The following is a 22820-nucleotide window of genomic DNA, read 5'->3' as shown; positions in this document are numbered from 1 at the left end:
ATTGAGGTCAAGGTACTAGCCATGAATTCTGAACCTAGCACATAGAAAATAGAAATTTACAGCACGTTACAGGACCTTCAGTCCACAATGTTGTGTTGACCTTGTAACCTACTCTAGAGAATATCTAGAATTTCCCTAGCGCGTAGCCCTCTATTTTTCTAAGCTCCATGTACCCAAGAGGCTCTTAAAAGACTCTATTGTATCCACCTCCACCACTGTCCCCAGCAGTGCATTCCACACACCCACCACTCTCTGTGTGAAAAACTTATCCCTGACATCCCCTTGGTACCTATTTCCAAGCATCTTAAAATTATGCCACCGTGTGTTAGCCATTTCAACCCTGAGAAAAAGCCTCTGACTATCCACACGATCAATGCCCCTCATCATCTTATACACCTCCATCAGGTCACCTCTCATCCTCCGTCGCTCCAAGGAGAAAAGGCCGAATTCACTCAAGCTATTCTCATAAGGCACGCTTCCCAATCCAGGTAACATCCTTGTAAATCTCCTCTGCACTCTCTCTATAGTATCCACATCCTTCCTGTAGTGAGGTGACCAGAGTGTTGATGTGGGTTCTTACCAGAAGACTGGAGCAGAGATTCAAAGGTTCATTTACTATCAAAGTACGCGTGACAACTCTGACATCTGTCTTCTAAAGATAGCCATGAAACAAAGAAAACCAGGGAGGATGTTCAAAGAAATATGTCTACCTCCCCCCACCGCCCTAAAAACTAACAAATCACTCCAACCCGCAACAAGAAGGAATGGCAATACGATCAACACCCCCCCAATGTAAAAAAAATCCTGCAATGGAAACAAGAGCAACAAACCCCAAACCCCTCCGCACAAAAACAAAACTTAAAATCGTGCCAAATTAAACCTCTCAAATGGCAACAAGAAAGGACGCGCAAAAGCACAGGATACAAAACCGAAAGAAGTGCAGTCCAATTCATAAATCGTAGAACTTCAGTAACGTCCTCTGACAGCATTGCAGGGGAGAGAGAGACCATTCAAACGCTGAGATACAGCAGCGAAGGAGATAGGCGGCCACACGCACAAAACCTGAAGAAATAAATTATCATAAAACTCGTATCTGCATTGCAGAACTTAGTTTCTGATTTAATAATGTCAGGGAGAAAAATCAACCATCGTCATTAGATTTGGTGGGTACATGACTCAGAAGCACAGCACCATGGTTAGATCATGTGGCCTTGTTGTCCTTTCAGTTTTGGGGCCGATATTCTGCCACGTTCTGGGAATGGCAGTCCCATGTCAGTACACATTTGAGGAAGCTTACGACATACGCTGGGGATTTTTAACTCAAGGAAGTCTGCTGATGCTGGAAATCAGAGCAACACACACGCAAACTCAGAAGGCTGGAGGAACTCAGCAGGTCAGGCAGCATCCATGGAAATAAATAAACAGTCCGCGTTCCAGACCAAGACCTTTCATCAGGACATCTGGTCTGGAAAGGAAGGAGCAAGACAACAGAATAAAAAGGTGGGGGGGGTGGGGAGAAGGGGAAGGGGCGAGCTAGAAGGTGATAGGGGAAGACAGGCAAGTAGGAAAAGTATCAGAGAGGAGAAAGGGAAGAAGGGCACCCGGGAGGAGGTGGTAGGGAGGTAAGAGGCAAGAGGCCAGAGTGGGGAAATGAAAGGGTGGGGGGGGGGGGGGTGGAGATAAAACTTTGTTTTAAAAGCAGAAGGAGAAATCTATATTCATGCCATCAGGTTGGAGGCTACCCAGACAGAACCAGGTGGTATTGTTACCTTTAAACACGTCAGCACAGCTCTGCTGGAACCCTGAAGTCTACGGGCCACGAGCTCATTTTCCACAACTGGATTCAATTTGAGAAACTCACTGCTCTGCGGTTAAATGGGACTCATCTGTCCATTCTGACGTCACTTAATTCACAACGGGAATAGACTGTGCTTTTATAACACCCTTCCACGTCCACTTCGGAGTGCCTCCAAGTCATAGAGACCGATAACTCTACAGCATAGAAACAGTCCCTTCAGCCCATCCACTCTATGCTGAAATCACATGCTCAATTCCATCTATTCCCACCGACCTGCACCTGGACCACACCCCTCCCATCCATGGACTTAACCCAAATCTACAAACCTTTTTAATGACATGGACCCTTACCATTAAGTATATGGTCCATGGGCCCCAGGCTGGGAACCTTTCCCGTAATTTTTGAAATCAAACCTGCATCCACCACCTCTGCTGGCAGCTCGCTCCACACTCATGTCACCCAAGTGAAAATCCCCCTCGAGTACCCCTTAAACATTTCACCTTTCACCCTTAACCCATGACCTCTAGCTCTCATCTCACCCAGCCTCAGTGCCAAAAAAGCCTGCATATTCCCTGTCTATACCCCTCATAATTCTGTATACCTTTACCAAATCTCCCTCATTCTCCAGGGGAATAAAGTCCTAACCTAGTCATCTTTAACTATAACTCAGATCCTCAAGTCCAAGCAACATGCTTGTAAATCTTTCCTGTAGGCAGATGACCGGAAAACACTCCAAAATAGGCCTCACCAATGTCTTAAACAACATCAACATAACACCTCATCTCCTGTACTCAGTACTTTGATTTATGAAGGCCAATGTGTCAAAAGCTCTCTTTATGACCCTACCAACCTGTGATGCCACTTTCAATGAATTATGGACCTGTATTTCTAGATCCCTCTGTTCTAACACATCAAACAGTGCCCTAACATCAACCATGCAAGTCCTACCCTGGTTTGCCCTCCCAAAGTGCAACACCTCACACTTATCTGCATTAAATGCAATCGTCAATTTTTCAGCCCATTTTTCCAGCTGGTCCAGCTCCCACTGCAGGCTATGATAGTCTTTCTCTCTGTCCACTAATACCCCCAATCTTGGTGTCATCCTCAAATTTGTTGATCCAGTTCACCACATGATCATCCAGATGACAAACAAAAACAACAGTCTCAGGGATTCTGAACTTCACTGCTGTAATGCTAGGAACAGAAGCACAATAACAGCATGGTAAGACCGCTGATGTCACCCTAGAGTGAGGCATTGGCCCAGGGAGACTTCCCTTACTCCTGCTCTAAACAGCTCCAATCTTTTAAGAACACAAGCAAGATTAGGCCATCTGGCCTGTCAAGCCTGCTCCAGCATTCAATAAGATCATGGCTGATCTGGCCATGGACTCATCTCCACCTACCTACCTTTTCCCCATAACCCTTCATTCCCCTACTATGTAAAAACTTATCTGACCTTGTCTTAAATATATTTACTGAAGTAGCCTCCACTGCTTCATTGGGCAGAGAATTCCACTGACTCAGCACCTTCTGAGAAAAGCAGTTCCTCCTCAACCCCACTCTAAATCTACTCTTCCGAATCTTGAGGCTATGTCCCCTAGTTCCAGTCTCACCTATCAGTGGAAACAACTTTCCTCTTATCTATCCCTTTCATAATTTTATATGTTACTACAAGATCTCCTCTCATTCTTCTGAATTCCAGCAAGTACAATCCCAGGCGACCCAATCTCTCCTCATAGCCTAATTTAGTCACCCGTGGAAGCTGTCTCCAAACACCCCCAACAAGCAGTACTCGGGTCAGCCTCAAACTTTGGGCTCCAGTCTCTGGGGGGGAGGGGGGGGGATTTGAACCCACAACCTTCATACAGACAAGTGCTACCCATGAAGTTGACTGAGTCACCTTTGGGCGGAGACCAGCCACGTTGAGAGATCTCCCCTTCTGCTTCGTTCCCAAATTCCAACACCGCCATTTGCCCCAATTGCATTGAGGACACCCCCCTTCAAAAGGTGATAACTCAGAAAGGCAGCATCCACCATTAAGGACCCCCATCACCGCCATGTCCACTTCTCATTGCTACCATCAAGGAGGTGGCACAGGAGCCTAAAGACACCCTCCCAACGATTCAGGAATTGCGTCTTCCTCTCTGCCATCCGATTTCTGAATGGACAATGAACCCCCCTTTACACTACTTTTTTCCCATTACTTATTTAATTTAATATTTTATAGCTATTTGTTATGTGTTACACTGAACTGCTGCCGCCAAACACATTTCATGACATACAAGTTTTTAAAAAAAATCAGACTGTTCAGGGTAGATTATCAAAGAATGCACTGTTTATGTCACCATACACTACCCCGAGATTCATTTCCTTGCAGGCATTCACAAAGAAATACAACAGAATCAATGAAAACGTAACACACAAACAAGCTGTGTGCAAAAGATAAACCGTGCAAATATATAAAAAAACATAATAAACAATACTGAGAACATACGAGTCCTTCAAAGTGAGATCACAATTTGTGGAATCGGTTCAGTTTTGAGGCAAGTGGTTATCTATATTAGTTCAGGAGCCTGATGGTTAAAGGGTAACTGTTCCTGAACCTGATGTGGGACCCAAGGTTTCTGTACCTCTTTCCCCACTGCAGCAGTGAGAAGCGAGCTTGACCTGGTTGGCGAGAGCTCTTCATGATGGATGCTGCTTTCTTGTAGCGGTGCCCCTTGGGGATGTGACAGAGCCACTCGAGTAACAGATTCTATCCAGTTCCAAGCCCCAAGGAAAAATAAAGTTTGAGGATAAGAGATTTATTTACATCTTATAACAAAACAAAAAGACTTCAGTTGCGTGGGCAGACTGGAAAAGTTAGAACCATTCTTTTCCAGGAATAGAAGTTGCAAAAGGATCTGGTAAAAGTCCTTAAAGTCATGAACTGTAGAGATTAAATGACTAATACCGGGGCATAATTTTAAAATGTTTGAAGGATAGTGGGATGTCAGTGTTTTGTTTTAAAAAATATATAAACAGTGAGTGGTGGGTGTGTAGAACGCCCTGCCAGTGGTAGTGGTGGTAGAGGCAGAGATATTTAAGAGACTTAGGTGGGCACGTGGACGATAGGAAAATCAAAGGTTCAAAGGTCCAATTTAATGTCAAATAAATGGATGCAATATACATCCTAGATAGATAGATAGATAGATACTTTATTCATCCCCATGGGGAAATTCAACTTTTTTTTTTTCCAATGTCCCATACACTTGTTGTAGCAAAACTAATTACATACAATACTTAACTCAGTAAAAAATGATATGCATCTAAATCACTATCTCAAAAAGCATTAATAATAGCTTTTAAAAAGTTCTTAATCCACGAAAACAGAGAAGTGCCCCAAAGAATGAACGACAGTTAAATGTTAAAACCCCAAAGCCTCCCCCCTCCCTAGAAAATGGAGGGTTATGTAGGAGGGAAGGGTTAGGTTGGTCTTAGAGTAGGTTAAAAGATCAGTGCAACGTCTTGGGCGGTAGGGCTCGTACTGTGCCGTAATGTTCTGCGTTCTATTTAACAGATTTTTCTTCCTTTGTGAAAATGCCAAGACTTATTGTTCAACCAAATGTCCTTACCTCAGGCAGTTACAAGTGAATTACTTTGTCAACCTAGACGTGCAGAATGGAAGTACATGCTGTTTTCATTTTAAATCACTTCCATTTAAATTCCCCAGCAATGATTCAAACTCTTAGATTGAAAAACTAGGAATCCATCACACTCAATAGATAGACACGGAGGAGACCTGTTCGAGAGGGAGCTGCGCTACACAAGAATGAGCTTCACTGTGCCGCAAAGAACAAGCGGCAGCTCTGAAAGGAAAGACTGAACAGCCAAGAGACCCAGCAACTAACCACAGGCACCACTTGCTCTTCCCAACCGCACCAGAGTATGTGGATCCCAGATCGTCCCCTACAGCCACCTGAGAAGCCATCAAAAGACAAACCCTTAGGAGAACATCACACTCAACTCAGCTTTGCGGCAAAGTTTGTGGATAATACGAAGATAGGTAGGTAGTGCTGAGGAAGCAATGCGATTGCAGCAAGACTTAAACAATTGGAAGAATGGGCAAAAAAAGTGGCAGGTAGAATAGAGTGTTGGGAAATATACGATAATGCATTTTGCTAAAAGGAACAACAGTGTGGACTATTACCTGAACGGGGAGAAAATTCAAATTATAGAGGTGCAGAGGTTCTTGGGAATCCTCGTGCAAGACTCCAAGAAGATTAATTCACAGGTTGAGTCTGTGGTAAAGAAAGCAAGTGCAACGTTGGCATTTATTTCAAGGGGAATAGAAGGTGAAAACAGGGAGATAACACTGAGGGCTTTATAAGACACTATTCAGGCCGCACTTGGAGTATTGTCAACAGTTTTGGGCCCCTTATCTCAGAAAGGATGTGTTGTCATTGGAAGTTCACAAGGATGATTCTGGGAATGAAGGAGTTAACATATGAGGAGCGTGTGGTAGCTTTGGGCCTGTACTCACTGGAATATAGAAGAATGCGTGGGGATCTCATTGAAACCTACCTAGATAAGGTGGATGTGGAGAGGATGTTTCCTTTGGTGGGTGTGTCCAGAACTCGAGGGCACAGCCTCCAAATTGAGGGGCAACCCTTTAGAACAGAGGTCAGGAGGAACTTTTTTTTAAGCCAGAGAGTAGTGTGAATCTGCTGTGGAGGCCAAGACATTGGGCATGTATAAAATTAAAACCGATAGTTTCCTGATTTGGTTAGGGCATCAAAGGTTATGGCGAGAAGCCAGGTTAATGGGGTTGAATGGGATTTGGGTTCAGCCTTAATGGAATGGCGGAGCAGACTCGATGGGCCGAATGGCCCTTGTCTGCTTCTATGTCTAATGGACTAGAGTGATTGCAATAGTACTGGGTTTTGCTGAGCAGCGACTTAGCTGCATCACTAATATTGTGAGTGACAACAAAGTCCAGGATCAAGCCGGTTCAAAAAGGCAGAATCGAAGTAGTTCCTGGAAATATGGAAAGTGATGGACTTGCCAATTTCTACAACGTTTAGTCTCAACCCAAACTTTCAGCTGTGTTCATCAAAGTTGCTGAGCTGTCAGAGTTCCAGGAATTAAGCAGAGAAAACGAGGTACTGGGAAAATGAAGACCCGGCTGAAAGTCTAGTCATGCTCCCAATAAAGTTCAAGGTGTTCAAAGTAAATTTAACAAATCACCATATACTGCCTGGAGATTCCAAAGAACCAATAGAATCAATGAAAAATAAAGATGGACAAACAACCAATGTGTAAAATACAGATTATCCAAATAGTGAGAACATGAGTCACAGAGTCATTGAAGGCATAGGCTGTGGATAAGCTCAATGTTGTGATGGTTGAGGGGTCATAACTGTTCCTGAAGCTGGTGGTGAGGCTCCTGTACCTCCTTCCTGATGGCAGCAGCAAGAAATGAGCATGTCCTGGACGGTGGTGGGGGCTCCATGATATTACTCAGAGATTGCACAGCCTAAATGCACGACTGATCTTTAAACACCAGAGGTTCTGCAGAAGCTGGAAATCCAGCGCAACACACACAGACACACACACACACACACACACACACACACACACAGACGGAACTCATCAAGCCAAGCAGCATCTACGGAGCGGAATAAGCAGTCAAGCTTTATTAGGACTGGAAAGGAAGACACTAGAACAGGGAAGGTGGGAGGAGGGTGAGGATAGCTCAGAGGTGATAGGCAAAGCCAGCTGGGTGGGTGGGAGCGATAAAGAGCTGGAGAGGAAGGAATCTGGAGGAGGGGGTAGGATGGTAAAGTGATGGGCAGGTAAGGAGAAGAGGTTAGAAGAAACCAGAGTGGGGAATTGAAGAGCGAAGGGGGAGGGGAGAAAATTGCCAAGGAGGAGAAATCGATGCTCATGCCATCAGGTTGAAGGCTGGCTAGGCGAGATGCGAGGCGTTGCTTGGCCATGGACCGACGTACCAGATCGGGAATGGGAAGCGGAATCAAAACGGCGAGCCTCCGGGAAGTTCTGCTTTCGGCGGATGGAGCGGAGGTGCCTGGCCCACTCCACTGATGCTCAACATCAGGGTGGGTGACACTGACAAGCACCTTGAAAGCTGCTGGCAGGACTGAGATTCAGGGACAGCCTCGTACAACACCCCCCCCCCCCCCCCGGTCATTTCTGACTGGACATTGAACCCACAAACACTACCTCACTACTTTTTTATAATTTCTATTTTGCACTATTTATTTAATTTATAAATATATATATCGAATAGCAATATATATTATACAGCTATTTTTTTTATCGTGTACTGCATTGTACTGCTGCCGAGTTAACAAATTTCACGATACATGTTTCTGATATTAAACTGATACATAACATCAGTGCAAACCGTCGACAGGGCCATACTGACATGAACTGACTTTGTATTTCTCCGCTTTGTAACAGCTTCGGCGAACATGCGCCTGTGCTGACCCGTGGAACAGTTGAACTGCAATCCCCATCATCTAGAAAACACAACTCACTGGACAGCCGAGGAGTGTTCCCTTCCCCAACCAGGAAGTGAAGCAGGGAAAGACCCATCAGAGGATCACTCACAAGTCAGATGCAGTTACAGGAATACCAAAACCGAAAAAAAAAACTTGTATCCGAATTTGGGGCGGAAGCTGGTGCGGCCACCGGGCTACAGAAGTCAAGGCAGCGGAGTCACTGTGGACAGGTGAACCCACAGCCGAGACTCCGCAAAGCACAGAGCTTGCAGGTCTTTGGTTTTAGCAACACATCACACGGGTACTCGCTCACTTCCCCCCCACTGAGCAGCGCAAGTTCCGTGGGACAAGAGCCGGAGGGTGCTGCGGTCCCCACGTCCCGCTGTGTGCTGCACCCGCCGAGCCCAGACGCACTCAAAGCTGGAGGAAGTCAGCAAAACAGGTAGCACTGACAAGAGGGGGGAAAAAGTTCAAATCACGAATTCCATCAGCTGCAGAATCTGTCGTTCAGTCTGCTGAGTTAGTCTGGCTCGATTGGCAATAACTCGGGTATGCAGAGCAGGGGGCTAGCTGTGGCAAAGGGGTCGGGCGAGGGACTCACCTGGAGAAGGTGAGCCCCCGAACCAGCGACTCACCTCAAGGCGGACCCGCTTGCAATGGTCGCAGGTGAGATAGTCCTCCAGCACGGAGTCCATGCCGCCACCGTGCAGGGAAGCGGCCGCCACTGTCATGGCGGGCTGGCCGGAGAGACCCTACGGTAAGCAGTGGAACAACTCCCGGAGACCGGCGACCCCTCCAGCTGCTCGGCCGTCTTGATATAGGGCCGCGAAGTCCCGCCCCCACCACCCCGCGGCCAATAGGAAACGCCTCTCTGCCGCCAGCAGCCAATTGGCGTTCTGCGGTCAGTCTCTCCTGACTGGTCCCGCCCCCTTCCCCAGGCTGGTGTCGCGGCGAACAATATCACGAGTGGTTTTAATACAATTATTTTTTTCTAATACAACCTTTTCTGTGCGTGTGTTTCTGTGTGTGTGGGGGGGGGGGGGGGGGGAGAGAGAGGATAGTATTTAACATCAGTAAATTAAGCAGACCAAAAAAAAACAGGAATATTTGAAATGTTTGCAGAGCTTGCAAAAAAAAAGTTGCAGAAACTATATGTTTTAAAAACTTGAAACCCTGATCGAGTTTGTTCAGAAATGTACCGTCCGCGGGGGCGCGGCCAAGGCTGGGGAAGTGGGGGGGGGGGGGGGGGGGGAGGAAGGGAGGAGCGGGGGAGAGAGAAATAATCTGCCGAAAACGAAAATTATTCGGTGTACTTTGTCACTCGAGAACATTCACCGGAGAAATCTGTGGACTTTGCTTCAGACGCGAAACTACTTAGCACCGATCTCACTTCACTTCCTGCAATGCGCACAAAATGCTGGAGGAACTCAGCGGGTCAGGCAGGGTCTGCGGAAATGAATAAACAGTCGACGTTTCGGGCCGAGACCCCGAGTCCTGTGGCGTCTCGGCGGTCCGAAACGTTGATTCATTTCCATTGATCCTGCCTGAGCCGCTGAGTTCCTCCAGCGTTGAGTGTCTGTATTGCGTTGGATTTCCAGCAGTAGCATTGTCACTTAACTTACTGAACGGTTTCTTAAACGGGTTGTTACTGCCTTTCAAATTAAAAAAAAGTTTTTGTTTGGTAACCGCAATTTTAAAATTAGTTTTGCGCAACTATTGTAATGGAGGGCATAATGTAGCTTGATATTTTATTGTTAGTTATGGGGTGGAAAAAAATACTAAAAGACCAAAAAGAGTTAAAATTACAACCAAGCAACAAGCCTTCCGATTTGTATCTGTTGCAGCTGATTGGTTAAGCGCATTTCTACTTCTGCCAATGAGGACTGGCTGGCGATAGATACAACGTGCAGGTCAACATCGTAACCAAAGCATCAGCTAACAAGGCCGAGCAAGCTTCTCATTGGCGTCGTTGTTAGCCAATGACGTCCTGTTGGCAACATCTTTTCCTGTAGATGCTTCACAAGAGTATCTCTTGAGCTCCTTGCGGTCTCGGTCCAGGGGAAGTGCGATACTGCGGGGAATCTGCAGGGCGAGCTCCCCACTCTGCAGTATTGCATTCCCAGGGACCTTTCTCTGGCCAGGACGGAGATAATACAGATCACAGCGTACGGAATCTTTTCACGTCGACCCGAGGTCACATAGGGTTGCAAAGCGTATTATTTGAACGGAGTGTCCAGCGTTCATTATTTCACGACCACCCAGCCTATCTTCAAACGCACGGTGCAGCAGCGAGACTAAGTGTCCTCAAGGGGGCCTGTCACCCTGGCCATTTCCTTTTCCACAGTATAGTACCTCGAATGACCAAACGTCCGGACTTGACAGCTCTTTTCCCGCTGTTATTTCGTATGTCACCTAGACCACTGGCAAATTTCTACAGGTGTGCCGTGGAAAGCATTCTACCTGGCTGCATCACCGTCGGGTATTGGGGAAGGGGCATGGGGAGATACAGCACAGGATCAAAATAAGCTGCAGAAAGACATAAATGTGGTCAGCTCCACCAGCCTGCCCAGCATCTTCAAGGAGTGATGCCTCAGATAGGCGGCATCCACCATAAAGGACCCCCATTACCCAGGACATGCCCTCGTGTCCTTGTTACCGTCGGGGAGGAGGTACAGGAGCCTGAAGGCACACACTCAACGATTCAGGAACAGCTTCTTCCCCTCTGCCATCCGATTTCTGAGTGGACATTGAACCTTTGAACACTACATCGCTACTTCTTTTAGTTCTATATGCGCACTCATTTAAAATAAACACACACTTCTTATTGTAATTCAGTTTTTTTCCTTTATCGTACCGCAAAGACACCAAGTTTCACGACACGGGCCGGCGATATTAAACCCGATTCTGAACCAATCCTCTCTTTCACACTAGGAACAATAGTGCAGCTTGTGCACTATTCAGGCCGCACTTGGAGTACTGTCAACAGTTTTGGGCCCCATATCTCAGAAAGGATGTGTTGTCATTAGAGAGGATGTTCATGAGGATGATTCTGGGAATGAAGGGGTTAACATGAGGAGTGTTTGGCAGCTTTGGACCCGTACTCACTGGAATATAGAAGAATGCGTGGGGATCTCATTGAAACATACTGAATGTTGAAAAGTTCAAAGGTTTATGGCAAGAAGGCGGGTGACTGGGGTTGAGTTGGATCTGGTATCAGCCCTGATGGAATTGAGCAGACTCAATGGGCTGAATGGCCTAAATCTGCTCCTGTTTTATTGTCATGTGGTCCAACTCCTGCCCAGTGGTACCACCACATTCAAGCCCATTAATTGTATTTCTTCACTGGCTGAACTCCCAGGTTGGTGCAGTTTTTCATTGATTCTGTTATAGATATTGTTCTATTGAGTATGCCCACAAGAAAATGAATCTCGGGGGTTGTAGATGGTGACATATGTACTTTGGCAATAAATTTACCTTGAACTTTGCATTATTGTCACCTCAGTGCAGTTTCGCCCCTCACACCCTTCAACATCTGGCACACTGCTGGTGTCTTCCACAGAGAAGGCTGATACAAAATACTCATTTAGTTCATCTGCCATCTCCTTGTTCCCCGTTATTATTTCTCTGGCACCATTTTCTAGCAGTCCCATATCTACTCTCATCTCTTTATTTTTTATATATACACTTGAAAAGGCTTTTACTATCCACTTTGATATTGCTTGCTAGCTTGCTTTCATATTTCATCTTTTCCCTCCTGATGATTCTTTTAGTTGCTCACTGTAGGATTTTTAAATCTTTCCAATCCTCTATCTCCCCACTAATTTTTGCTTTGTTGTATGCCCTCTTTTGCTTTTACATTAGCTTTGACTTTCCATGAGTATTTTTTTGTGTATTCCAACGACAACCTGTTCTGCAACTTCCTCATTTTTCCCAGAAACTCACGCCATTGCTGCTGTACTGTCTGTCATCCTTCCAATTTACTTTGGCCAACTCCTCTCTCATACCACTGTAATTTCTTCTACTCAATTGAAATACTGCTATGTCAGAATTTACATTAGCCCATCAAATTTAAAGTTGACAATCACATTGTGATCACAGCCTAAGAATTTTTTTTTTAACCTTAAAGCTCCCTAATCACCTCTGGTTCATTACATAACACCAATTCAGTATAGCTGATCCCCTAGGCTCAATGACAAACTGCTCTAAAAGGCCATCTTGTAGGCATTTAACAAACTTGCTTTCTTGATCTATTGCCCACCTGATTTTCCCAATCAACCTGCATGTTAAAATCTCCCAAGACTATCATAATATCGCCCTTTTGACACGCCTTTTCTATTTCTCATTGTAATCTGTGTTCCACATCCCAGCTACTGTTTGGGAGCCTGTACATAACTGCCATCAACATCCTTTACTCTTGTAGTTTCTTAACTCAACCCACAAGGATTCAACATCTTCCGATCCTACTTCACATCTTTCTACTGATTAGATGCCATTCTTTACAAGCAGAGCCATGCCACCCCCTCCGCCTACCTTCCTATCCCTCCAATAGCACGTGCAATATTGGACATTCAACTCCCAACTACAACCATCGTTCAGCCATGATTCAGTGTTGGCCACATCATACCCAACAATCTGTAACAGTGCAACAAGATCATCCCCCTTATTTTATATACTTCATTCATTGAGATATAACACTTTGAGTACTGTATTTGCTGCCTTTTTGATTCTGAATCCCTAATGCACTGATACTCACCCTACTGGCTGCAATTTTGTCCTATCACTGCCTGCCCTTCCTGACAGTCTGACTCCATGCTATCTTTGCCTTTTTACCATCCGTACTATCCTGAGTCCCTTCACTCCGGTTCCCACCCCCCTGCCAAATTAGTTTAAACCCTCCCCAACAGCTCGAACAAACCTGCCCACGAGAATATTGGTCCCCCTCGGGAGCAGGTGCAACCCGTCACTTTTGTACAGGTCATACCTCCCCTAGAAGAGATCCCTATGATCTAAGAACCTGAAGCCAGACCCCTGTACTAGCTTCTCAGCCATGCATTATTCTGCCAAATCATCCTGTTTCTACCCTCACTGGCACATGGCACAGGTAGCCATCCAGAAATTATTACCCTGGAGATCCTGCTTTCCAGCTTTCTACCTGGCTCTCTAAATTCTCTCTTTGCTTTTCCTTCCCATGTTATTGGTACCAACATGTACCAAGACACCTCACTGCTCTCCCTCCCCCTCCAAGATGCAATCCGAGATGTCACTAACCCTGGCACCTGGGAGCCAACATACCATTCAGGTGTCCCATTCACGTCCACAGAATCTGCTGTGCCATGTCGTATGACATGGGCGATCATGATCTTTCCACGACCATGACTGTTCTTGGCAAATTCTTCTCCAGTGGTTTGCCATTGCCTTCTTCTGGGCAGTGTCTTTACAAGACGGGTGACCCCAACCATCATCAATACTCTTCAGAGATTGTCTCCCTGGCGTCAGTGGTCACAAAACCAGGACTTGTTATATGTACCAGCTCCTTCCATGACAAGTGAGCCCAGCCATTATCAATACTCTTTAGAGATTCATGAACTTTCCTCCAATCGCCTTAAAATTATACCCTCTTTTATTAGCCATTTCCACTCTGGGGAGAAAGTCTGACTGTCCACTCCACCTGTGTATTTCATACACTTGCTGTAAATCAGTCACCTCTCCATTCTTCTTCAGTCCACAGAGAGAAACCCTGGCTTGCTGAAACTTTCATCATAAGACGAGCTCTCTAATCCAGGCAGGATCCTGGTATATCTCTGTACCCTCTCTGAAGATTTCACATCCTTTCTCTAATGAGGTGACCAGAACTAAACACAGTTTTATAAAGATTTATAAAAATTTTTATAAGTTTTAGAAAAATCACTTCAGTTCCTCAACTCTCTAACATACTAATGCCAACTTGTTCAGTTTCCCTGACCCTGTCATTCCTGCACCATTGCTCTTGGCTGGCACCCAGTTTTTTTTGTGTGTGTCAACCATAACTTCCTCAAACTAATCTCCACTTTCCACAGCCCTTTTCTTCAAAGCCCATTTGATTATCTGAACGAAGTACAACAGCTGTGGCCCGTCTGCAGCCCCACACCACTTTACCAACTCCTACGCCACTTTATGTCCAGCCCCATTTGGGTCACAAACATACCACAAATAGTGACAAAGAGGAAATTTTTAGCTAGAGGATCTGTGGAATTCATTGCCACAGGCAGCTGTGCAGGCCAAGTCATTGCGTATATTTAAAGTGAAGGTCGATAGGGTCTTGATTAGTCAAAGATTACGGTGAGAAGACAGGAGAACAGGGTAGAGAGGAATAATAATTATGGAATGGTGGAGCAGACTTGATGGGCCGAATAGCCTATTCTGCCATGTCTTACACATCCATTATTCCTATCCTTTTGATTAGCAGGAAGTTTTCCTGTGAAAACCCTTAAAATCCCAGTGAATATCATCCTCCCCAAAACTGAATTGATTACCTCAGCACGCAGCAGATTTATTCCATGATGAAGTGCCCTTCACAAATTCACACTGGCACACCCCAAGCAGCCCAACTTCAAACAAATACTTACTCACACATTCAAGAACCTCTCCAGCAAATGACAAGATCTAGGCGGTTATAGTTTCCCTCTCTAGCACGTAACATCATTAACAGTTTAGAATCAGAATCAGGTTTAATATCACGAGCATGTGTCATGAAATTTGTTTTCTTTGCAGCAATACAATGCATCACATATTAGAAATAAAACTGAATTACAGTAACATCAAATACATTAAGTAGTGTAAAAATAGAAATTACAAGTATTGAGTAGTGTTCATGGGTTCAATGTCCATTCAGAAATCAGATGGCAGAGGGGAAGAAGCTGTTCCTGAATCGCTGAGTGTGTGCCTTCAGGCTCCTGTACCTCCACCATGATGGTAGTAATGAGAAGAGGGCACATCTTGGGTGGTGGTGGTGGGTGGGGGGAGGGGGGGTCCTTAACAATGGCCACCACCTTTCTGAGGCATCATTCCTTGAAGATGTCCTGAACTTCAAGCCAAGGAAGTATCTGCTCCAAAGTTAGCTTCACACTCATGAAACTGCACATTCTGGCATTCGAGTCAACAAAATCAATACTTAAAAAAAAAAACACTTCCTGTATCCAGCCTGGTTCTTGGAATTTCCCCTGCAGGAACTCAAGAGTACCCAACTCCCAAGTAGATTGACTAACATTCATCTCCAATACCTAATAACACTTCATATCCAATACTTCAGGCTCAACCACTTAGTGTGCCAAGTAGAAACTAACATTGAAAGACACATTGCCAATCAGGTTTCAACCATCCACTGAAATCATCTTGACTGGTTACATTATAGACTGGTACAGTAGTCTCGAATTTGCAGAAATGCAGGAAGTTGTAGAGAGTTCGATGGACATTTATTATCAAAGCACCTATATGTTATACAGCTCTGAGATTTGTCTCTTTATAGGCAGCTACAAGACAAAGAAATATCAAAAGGACCCATTAAAACAAAGACCGTCAAACACCCAAAGCACACAGAGAAAAAAAACCAAATCGTGCACACAATAAAAGTAAGCAAATAGCTTCAGAACTGGAGTTTTCCAAAAGACACGAAGCCAGGCATCACTGCAGCCAGAGCAGGCCACAGCCCCAGTTCAGCGCAGAGCTGAGTAAAGGTCAAAGAGTAGCCAGCAGAACCAGCCCTCACTTCACCTTCGGTCCTGACACCTAACCTTTTCAATCTGGCCTGGCGCTTAAATCAGCCAAACACCAAGTCGTTCCTCGCTCTCAGAGCCTGAAACCTGCCGCTATGTTTCAGCTCATTCCCAACCTTTCTAATTCGGCCTGGCGCTTGCTTAATTCCATCGGACATCAGGGACACCACGAGTCTGCTCCGACCCCAGCTCCGCCTTCACTTTCCTCGAGCAGGCCTTCCCTGTGCCTCCGTCACCGCTACCACTCGCCTCGACCAGTTCTCAATTCCGCTTGCCTCTCCATGGTTAGCTCTGATCATTATTGATAAAGTGTTATTAATAAGGTATTCAGTAGTTTGTTTTGTATTTTGCCACCAATAAGTAATCGCTGGGCATCATCCGCGCCATCTTAAACCTGGACTGTCACGGGCATATCCTTCCCCATCATTGGTGGTACCTACAGGATCATCATAGATCACCATGTTACAGACAATGCCAGCCTCTCACAGCTACCATCAGGAAGGAGGTACAGAAACCTGAAGTCCCATACCACCAGGTTCAAGAAGGCCTACTTCCCCTTCAACCATTCGGTTCTCAAACTGATGAGACCAGTTTAGCAAGTCAATGAGCGCTGCACTGAGTGGACTTTGTTCCGACTGTGTTTTGTTGTGGAAAGCATTCAATGCAGGGGTTCCCAACCTTTTTTATGCCACGGACCCCTACCATAAACCGAGGGGTCAGTGGATGCCAGGTTGGGAACCCCTGGTATATTGTGTTTTTCCTGCAAATGCCCGAAATGTCGACTGTGCTCTTTTCTTAGAAGCTGCCTGGCCAGCTGAGTTCCAGTTCCATTTTGTGTGTGTTGCTTGGATTTCCAGTATCTGCATATTTTCTCTTGTTTGTAATTTTACATACTTACAGATACGGATTACAACGTTTCACCGGTAAACCCAACCATCTTCCTCGGGTGCACGACGTCCCCCGAGAGGCACCTCCTTATATGCCCTCTCCTGTGGGGCTTATTACTTGATCCTGATTGGCTAGATGTGAATTGATTATTCCTAATTGGTTAGTTACCATTGGCTTTGCTCTGACTGGTCGATTGTTAGGTCAAACCATCTTTAGGAATGTGTGGCCTCAGGATGGAGTTATCCCTACACTCTTAGAACCTACATTTAGATCTCCCCACATGCTGCATCTCTAGTGATTCCCCAATCTTTCTCTTGTAGACATTCTCTTCCTTGCCAAGCATGTTGGCCTCAACAAACCCTGGTCAACATGAGCATTTTAGCCAGTGTTCAGCAATCAATATCCTGCTATTCTGGTCTTCAACTGCCTTCCAGCCTCACCAAAGTACACTTTTTGGCATGGTGATGGAGCTATGGAGCACACAACTCCCCGACACAGTTCCTTAGGCCAGTGGTCCCCAACCACCGGGCCGCAAGGAAAGGATATTATTTGGCGGTATGAAGCGATACGAGTCACACCCTTTGCGGCCCAGTACCGGTCGGCAGCCAGGTGGGTGGGGACCAATGCCTTAGGTCTTCTAGGTGCTCCTTTGCTCAGCACGAAACTTACTGCAAGTACCTTGTGCACAGCTCGAGCTGCAAAGGAGGAAGCGTGCAAGATCATCAGAGAAGCATTCAAGAGTCTGCCCCACCATTTCCTAGTCCACCTCATTCTCCTGCCTTCTCCCCGCGACCTACAAGACATAGGAGCAGAACTGGAGGTTGCTGGGCAGCATGGCTCGAAAGGCCAGAAGGGCCAATTCCACACCCTTTTTAAAAAATATATTTTTTATTGAATTTTTAAGAGAATTACATAAAATGAATAGAATAATAGAGTAATGAAAATTAATATTAGCCCTCCTCCCTCCCCTTAACCCTTTCCCCCTTAACATCCCTGTCTAAAAAAAAAATAAAAAATAAAAAAAAAGAAAGAAAGAAAGAAAGATTGCCTGGATATCGGAGGATCCCCACATGCTCCATGGAGTTCAAAATAACTTTAGTATATATCTTTATTTTTTTCCCCCAAATAACTAATAATTTTATCTTCAAAGGATCTATATATTTAATCCTATCTTTTGTAGATAGGGGTGCCAAATTTTCAAAAATATATCATTTCTTAAATTATAAGTAATTTTTTCAAGTGGAGTGCAGCTATATATTTCATTATTCCAACGGTCCATAGCTAAGTATGAATCTGATTTCCAAGTAACTGCAATAGTTTTTTTGGCTACTGCCAATGCAATTTTTATAAATTTTTTCTGATATTTATTCAATTTAGGTTTCGGTATTATCCCTTCAATATCTCCTAATAAAAATAATATTGGGCTATGTGGAAGTTGTATTCCAATAATTTGTTCCAGTGGAAGTCTTAGATTTATCCAAAAAGATTGAATTTTAAAACAAGACCGAGTATAAAAAAGTACCGATTTCTTGATTACATTGGAAACATTGGTCAGATAAATTTGGGTTTAATCTATTTATTTTTTGTGGTGATTTTATATATAAATGGGAATCCAAATGGATACGGGAAAAGAAAGAATCTCTTATATTAAAACATCTGATCGATTTATGGAATAAGGTAAATGTGGATGATGAGATAAAGAAATCTTTATTAGCAAAGAGAACCCTAATTCAAAATAGACTTAATCCTTTTACAATGGATAATCAACTTTTATATAACTGGTTTCAAAAAGGGATCAGATATATAGGTGACTGTTTTGAAGTCGTTTGATCAATTAAAGAATAAATATAAAATATCTTTTCTGTTATTTTCAATTAAAGGCCTATTTAAGAGATAAATTGGGTCAAACAATGTTAATGCCAAAACCTAATGAAATAGAAACTTTAATTCAAAATGGAAAAATTAAAAAATTTACATCTTGTATGTATAATTTGATTCAAAAACAGACAATTAAACCAGGAATTCATAGGTCAAGACAAAAATGGGAAACTGATTTGAATATTAAAATTGATGAAAAAATTGGTCAAGACTATATCTTGACAGTATGACAAATACAATAAATGTCTGACTTGGATTAGTACAATACAATTTTATACATCAATTATATATTACACCACACTATCTCTAAATAAATTAAAACTTGTTCTCTCACCATTATTCTTCAGAAGCCACTGAAACTACTAACTAACTGCAGTGTTCCATATAATTGGACACTGCTTACATTTATGACACAGTTCTGACCGAGAGATAAAGCTTGCTGCCCTCTACAGTGGGCTGGCTTCTTACCAGAAGACTTGAATCACCGACACCAGGGAGCCATAAACTTGGCTCTTGGAACACTTAAATGGAACAGAATAAAGCTGCCCAGTTTGATCAGGTTTTGTAAATCCTTTTCTACCTAGGACAGAGTTTGTAACCAGTTCACATTCGGGGAATTACCCTGCAGGAACTATAATCACTGATAAGCAGAAAGTAGCCATTTAAAACCTTGCACTCTTCATTTCTTCCCTGTGCAATACTTCAGTCAGCGTAAATGCTCATTAAATGATCTTCTATACATTCATAGTTGAAGACCAGCTATAGTACCAACTTAACGTTTCACCAGTGTCCTCTGGGTTACCTACAAAGGTTTGGCTGCCGCAGTTGGATTCTGCCTTCACGCCGGTAAAAGGAACTCATGACAAGGTGCTGGACTCTGCAGGACAGGTATCATTTTGGGTCAAGGAACCCCAGTCCAGATGAAGGGTCTCACCCTGAAATGATGGCCGACCATTTCCTTCCACAGGTACCTCCAGCACTGTTCCACGAGGTTTCTAGCATCTGCAATCTGTCTTGATCAAGTGCAAACTCATTGGAGGATCAGAAGTGGAGAGGGTTAGCAACTTTAAATTCCTCAATTTTATTACTTTGGAGGACCTGTCCTTGGCCAAGCACGTAAGTGCAATTACAAAGAAGTACCTGTCCTTCCTTAGGAGTTTGTAAAGATTCTGCTTGTTATCTAATACTTTGACAAACTTCTACAGTCAAGTTTATTGTCATTTCGACCATAAACTGCCGGTACAGTACACAGTAAAAACAAAACAACGTTCCTCCAGGACCATGGTGTTACATGAAACAACACTAAACTACACTAGACTATGTGAGACAGCACAAGGCTACACTATACTACGTAAAACAACATAAAAACTGCACTAGACTACAGACCTCCACAGGACTACATAAAGTACACAAAACAGTGCAGGGCAGTACAATAATTAATAAACAAGACAACAGGCACAGTAGAGGACAAATTACAACATAATAATAAATGTAGATTTCAGTACAGACTGAGTATTGATGAGTCTGATGGCTTGGGGGAAGAAACTGTTGCACAGTCTGGTCGTGAGAGCCCAAATGCTTCGGTACCTTTTGCTAGATGGTAGGAGGGAGAAGAGTTTGTGTGAGGGGTGCTTAGGGTCCTTCACAATACTGTTAGCTTTGCAGGTGCAGCGTGAGGTGTAAATGTCTGTAATAGCGGGAAGAGAGACCTCGATGATCTTCTCAGCTGACCTCACTATCTGCTGCAGGGTCTTGCAATCCCCGAACCAGGCAGTGATGCAGCTGCTCAGGATGCTCTCAATACATCCTCTGGTTGCGGGACACCTGTAAGCATTGTGAAAGGAACTAGGCTCTGGGCCTGTACTCGCTGGAGTTTAGAAGGATGAGGAGGATCTCACTGAAACATGCTGGATATTGAAACGCCTAGGTAGAGTGGATGTAGAGAGAATGTTTCCTAGACCGAGGGAGTCCAAAACCAGACGGCACAGCCTCAAAGAAGAAGAACGTCCCTTTGGAGTCTAAAGAGACAAGAAATTTCCTTAGCCAGAGGGTGACAAATCTGTGGAATTCATTGCCACAGACAGCTGTGGAAGACAAGTCATGGGATATTTTTAAAGTGCAGGTTGATAGTTTGTTGATTACTAAGGGCACTGAATGTTCCAGGGAGAAGGCAGAAGAATGGTTGAGAGGGAAAATAAATCAGCCATGATCAAATAGCACAGCAGACTTGATGAGCTATTGGCCTAATTCTGCTCCAATGTCTTATTATCCTAACTATTTATGGAAACTTCTCCACTTTTCAAAGCTGCCCCCACCAATAAAGATAGAAAATTAAGGAATTTGCAGGAGGGCAAGATTAGATTGATCTTCATCATCATTATGTGCTGTGTCATACGATGACATTGTTATGTGCCGTGTCGTACGATGACATCGTTATGTGCCCTGTCGTATGACATAGGCCATCGTGGTCTACAACTGTGATTGTTCTTGGTAAATTTTTTCTACAGAAGTGGTTTGCTATTGCCTTCTTCTGGGCAGTGTCTTTACAAGACGGGTGACCCCCATCCATTATCAATACTCTTCAGAGATTGCCTGCTGTTGGTGGTCGCATAACCAGGACTTGATGTACCAGCTGCTCATACGACCATCCATCAGCTGCTCCCATGGCTTCACGACCCTGATCAGGGGCTGATCAGGGGCTAAGCAGGTGCTACACCTTGCCCAAGGGTGACCTGCAGGCTAGCAGAGGGAAGGGGCAAAGAGGCGCCTTACACCTCCTTTGGTAGAGATGCATCTCTACCCTGTCACCCAAGAATGATCTTAGAGTAGGTGAAAAGGTCAGCACAATACCCGGGGCGAGAGGACCTGTACTGTGCTGTAATATTTTACATTCAAGGACATTTTCAACCTCTCACTGCTACAGTCGGAAATTCCCACTGACTTCAAAAGGGCAACAATTATACCAGTGCCCAAGAAGAGTATTGTGAACTGCCTTAATGACTATCATCCAGTAGCACTCACATCTCCGGCAATGAAGTGCTTTGAGAGGTTGGTCATGGCTAGAGTCAACTCCTGCCTCAGCAAGAACCTGGACACACCACAGTTTGCCAATCGCCACAATCGGTCTAGAGCAGACGCAATCTCAATGGATCTTCACATGGCTTAGATCCACCCGGACAATACAAACATGTATCAGGATGCCACAGCTCAGCATTTAACACCATCATTCCCACAATCCTGATCAAGTAATTACAGAATCTGACCTCTGTACCTCCCTCTGCAATTAGATCCTCGATTTCCTAACCCAAAGACCACAATCTATGCAGATTGGTGATAATATCTCCTCCTCGCTGATGATCAACACTGGTGCACCTCAGGGGTGTGTGCTTAGTCCACTGCTCTACTCCCTCTATACCCATGACTGGGTGACTAGGCATAGCTCAAATACCATCCATAAATTGAGTCAACCATTGCTGGCAGAATCTCGGATGTTCACCGGGAGTGTACAGGAGCGAGAGATACCAGCTGGTTGAGTGGTGTTGCAGCTACGACCTTGCACTCAACATCAGTAAGACTGTGGACTTCAGGAAGGGTAAGACAAGGGAACACAAAACAATCCTCAGAGGGATCAGAAGTGGAGACAATGAGCAGTTTCAAGTTCCTCGATGTCAATATCTCTGAGGATCTAACCTGGTCCCAACATATCAATGCAGCTAAAAAGGCCAGACACAACTATATTTTTATTAGGAGTTTGAGATTTGTTTTGTCACCTAAAACACTCAAAAACTTCTACATTGAGAGCATTCTGACAGGCTGCATCACTGTTTGGTGTGGCGAGGAGGGGCTACTGCACAGGACCGAAAGAAGCTACAGAAAGTTCTAAATCAGTCAGCTCCATCTTGCGTATTAGTCTCCATGGTATCCAAGACATCTTTGAGAAACGATGCCGCAGAACAGTGGTGTCGATCATTGAGGATCCTCATCACCCAGGACATGCCCTCG

The 22820-nt window shown here is 44.5% G+C and overlaps 1 protein-coding gene across 2 annotated transcripts in view; it reads right to left on the bottom strand.

Annotated features, from left to right (window-relative positions):
- LOC140715860 (sestrin-1-like) overlaps positions 1 to 22820 on the bottom strand; it is a 116645-nt gene that overhangs the window by 29205 nt on the left and 64620 nt on the right. The window contains exon 1 of one of the 2 annotated variants that reach the window (XM_073028335.1): positions 8937 to 9079. The exons of the other annotated variant lie outside the window; for it this stretch is intronic. Coding sequence (XP_072884436.1) covers positions 8937 to 9032 — 96 coding nt within the window. The 5' untranslated portion in view covers positions 9033 to 9079. Of the gene's footprint in view, positions 1 to 8936; positions 9080 to 22820 lie in introns of those variants that run through there. 2 annotated transcript variants of the gene reach the window in all.

The sequence above is a fragment of the Hemitrygon akajei genome, chromosome 24, assembly GCF_048418815.1.
Source record: "Hemitrygon akajei chromosome 24, sHemAka1.3, whole genome shotgun sequence".
Taxonomy (NCBI): Eukaryota; Metazoa; Chordata; class Chondrichthyes; order Myliobatiformes; family Dasyatidae; genus Hemitrygon; species Hemitrygon akajei.
Note: the sequence above shows the minus strand (reverse complement) of the source record. Positions and strands in the feature narration are given on the sequence as shown.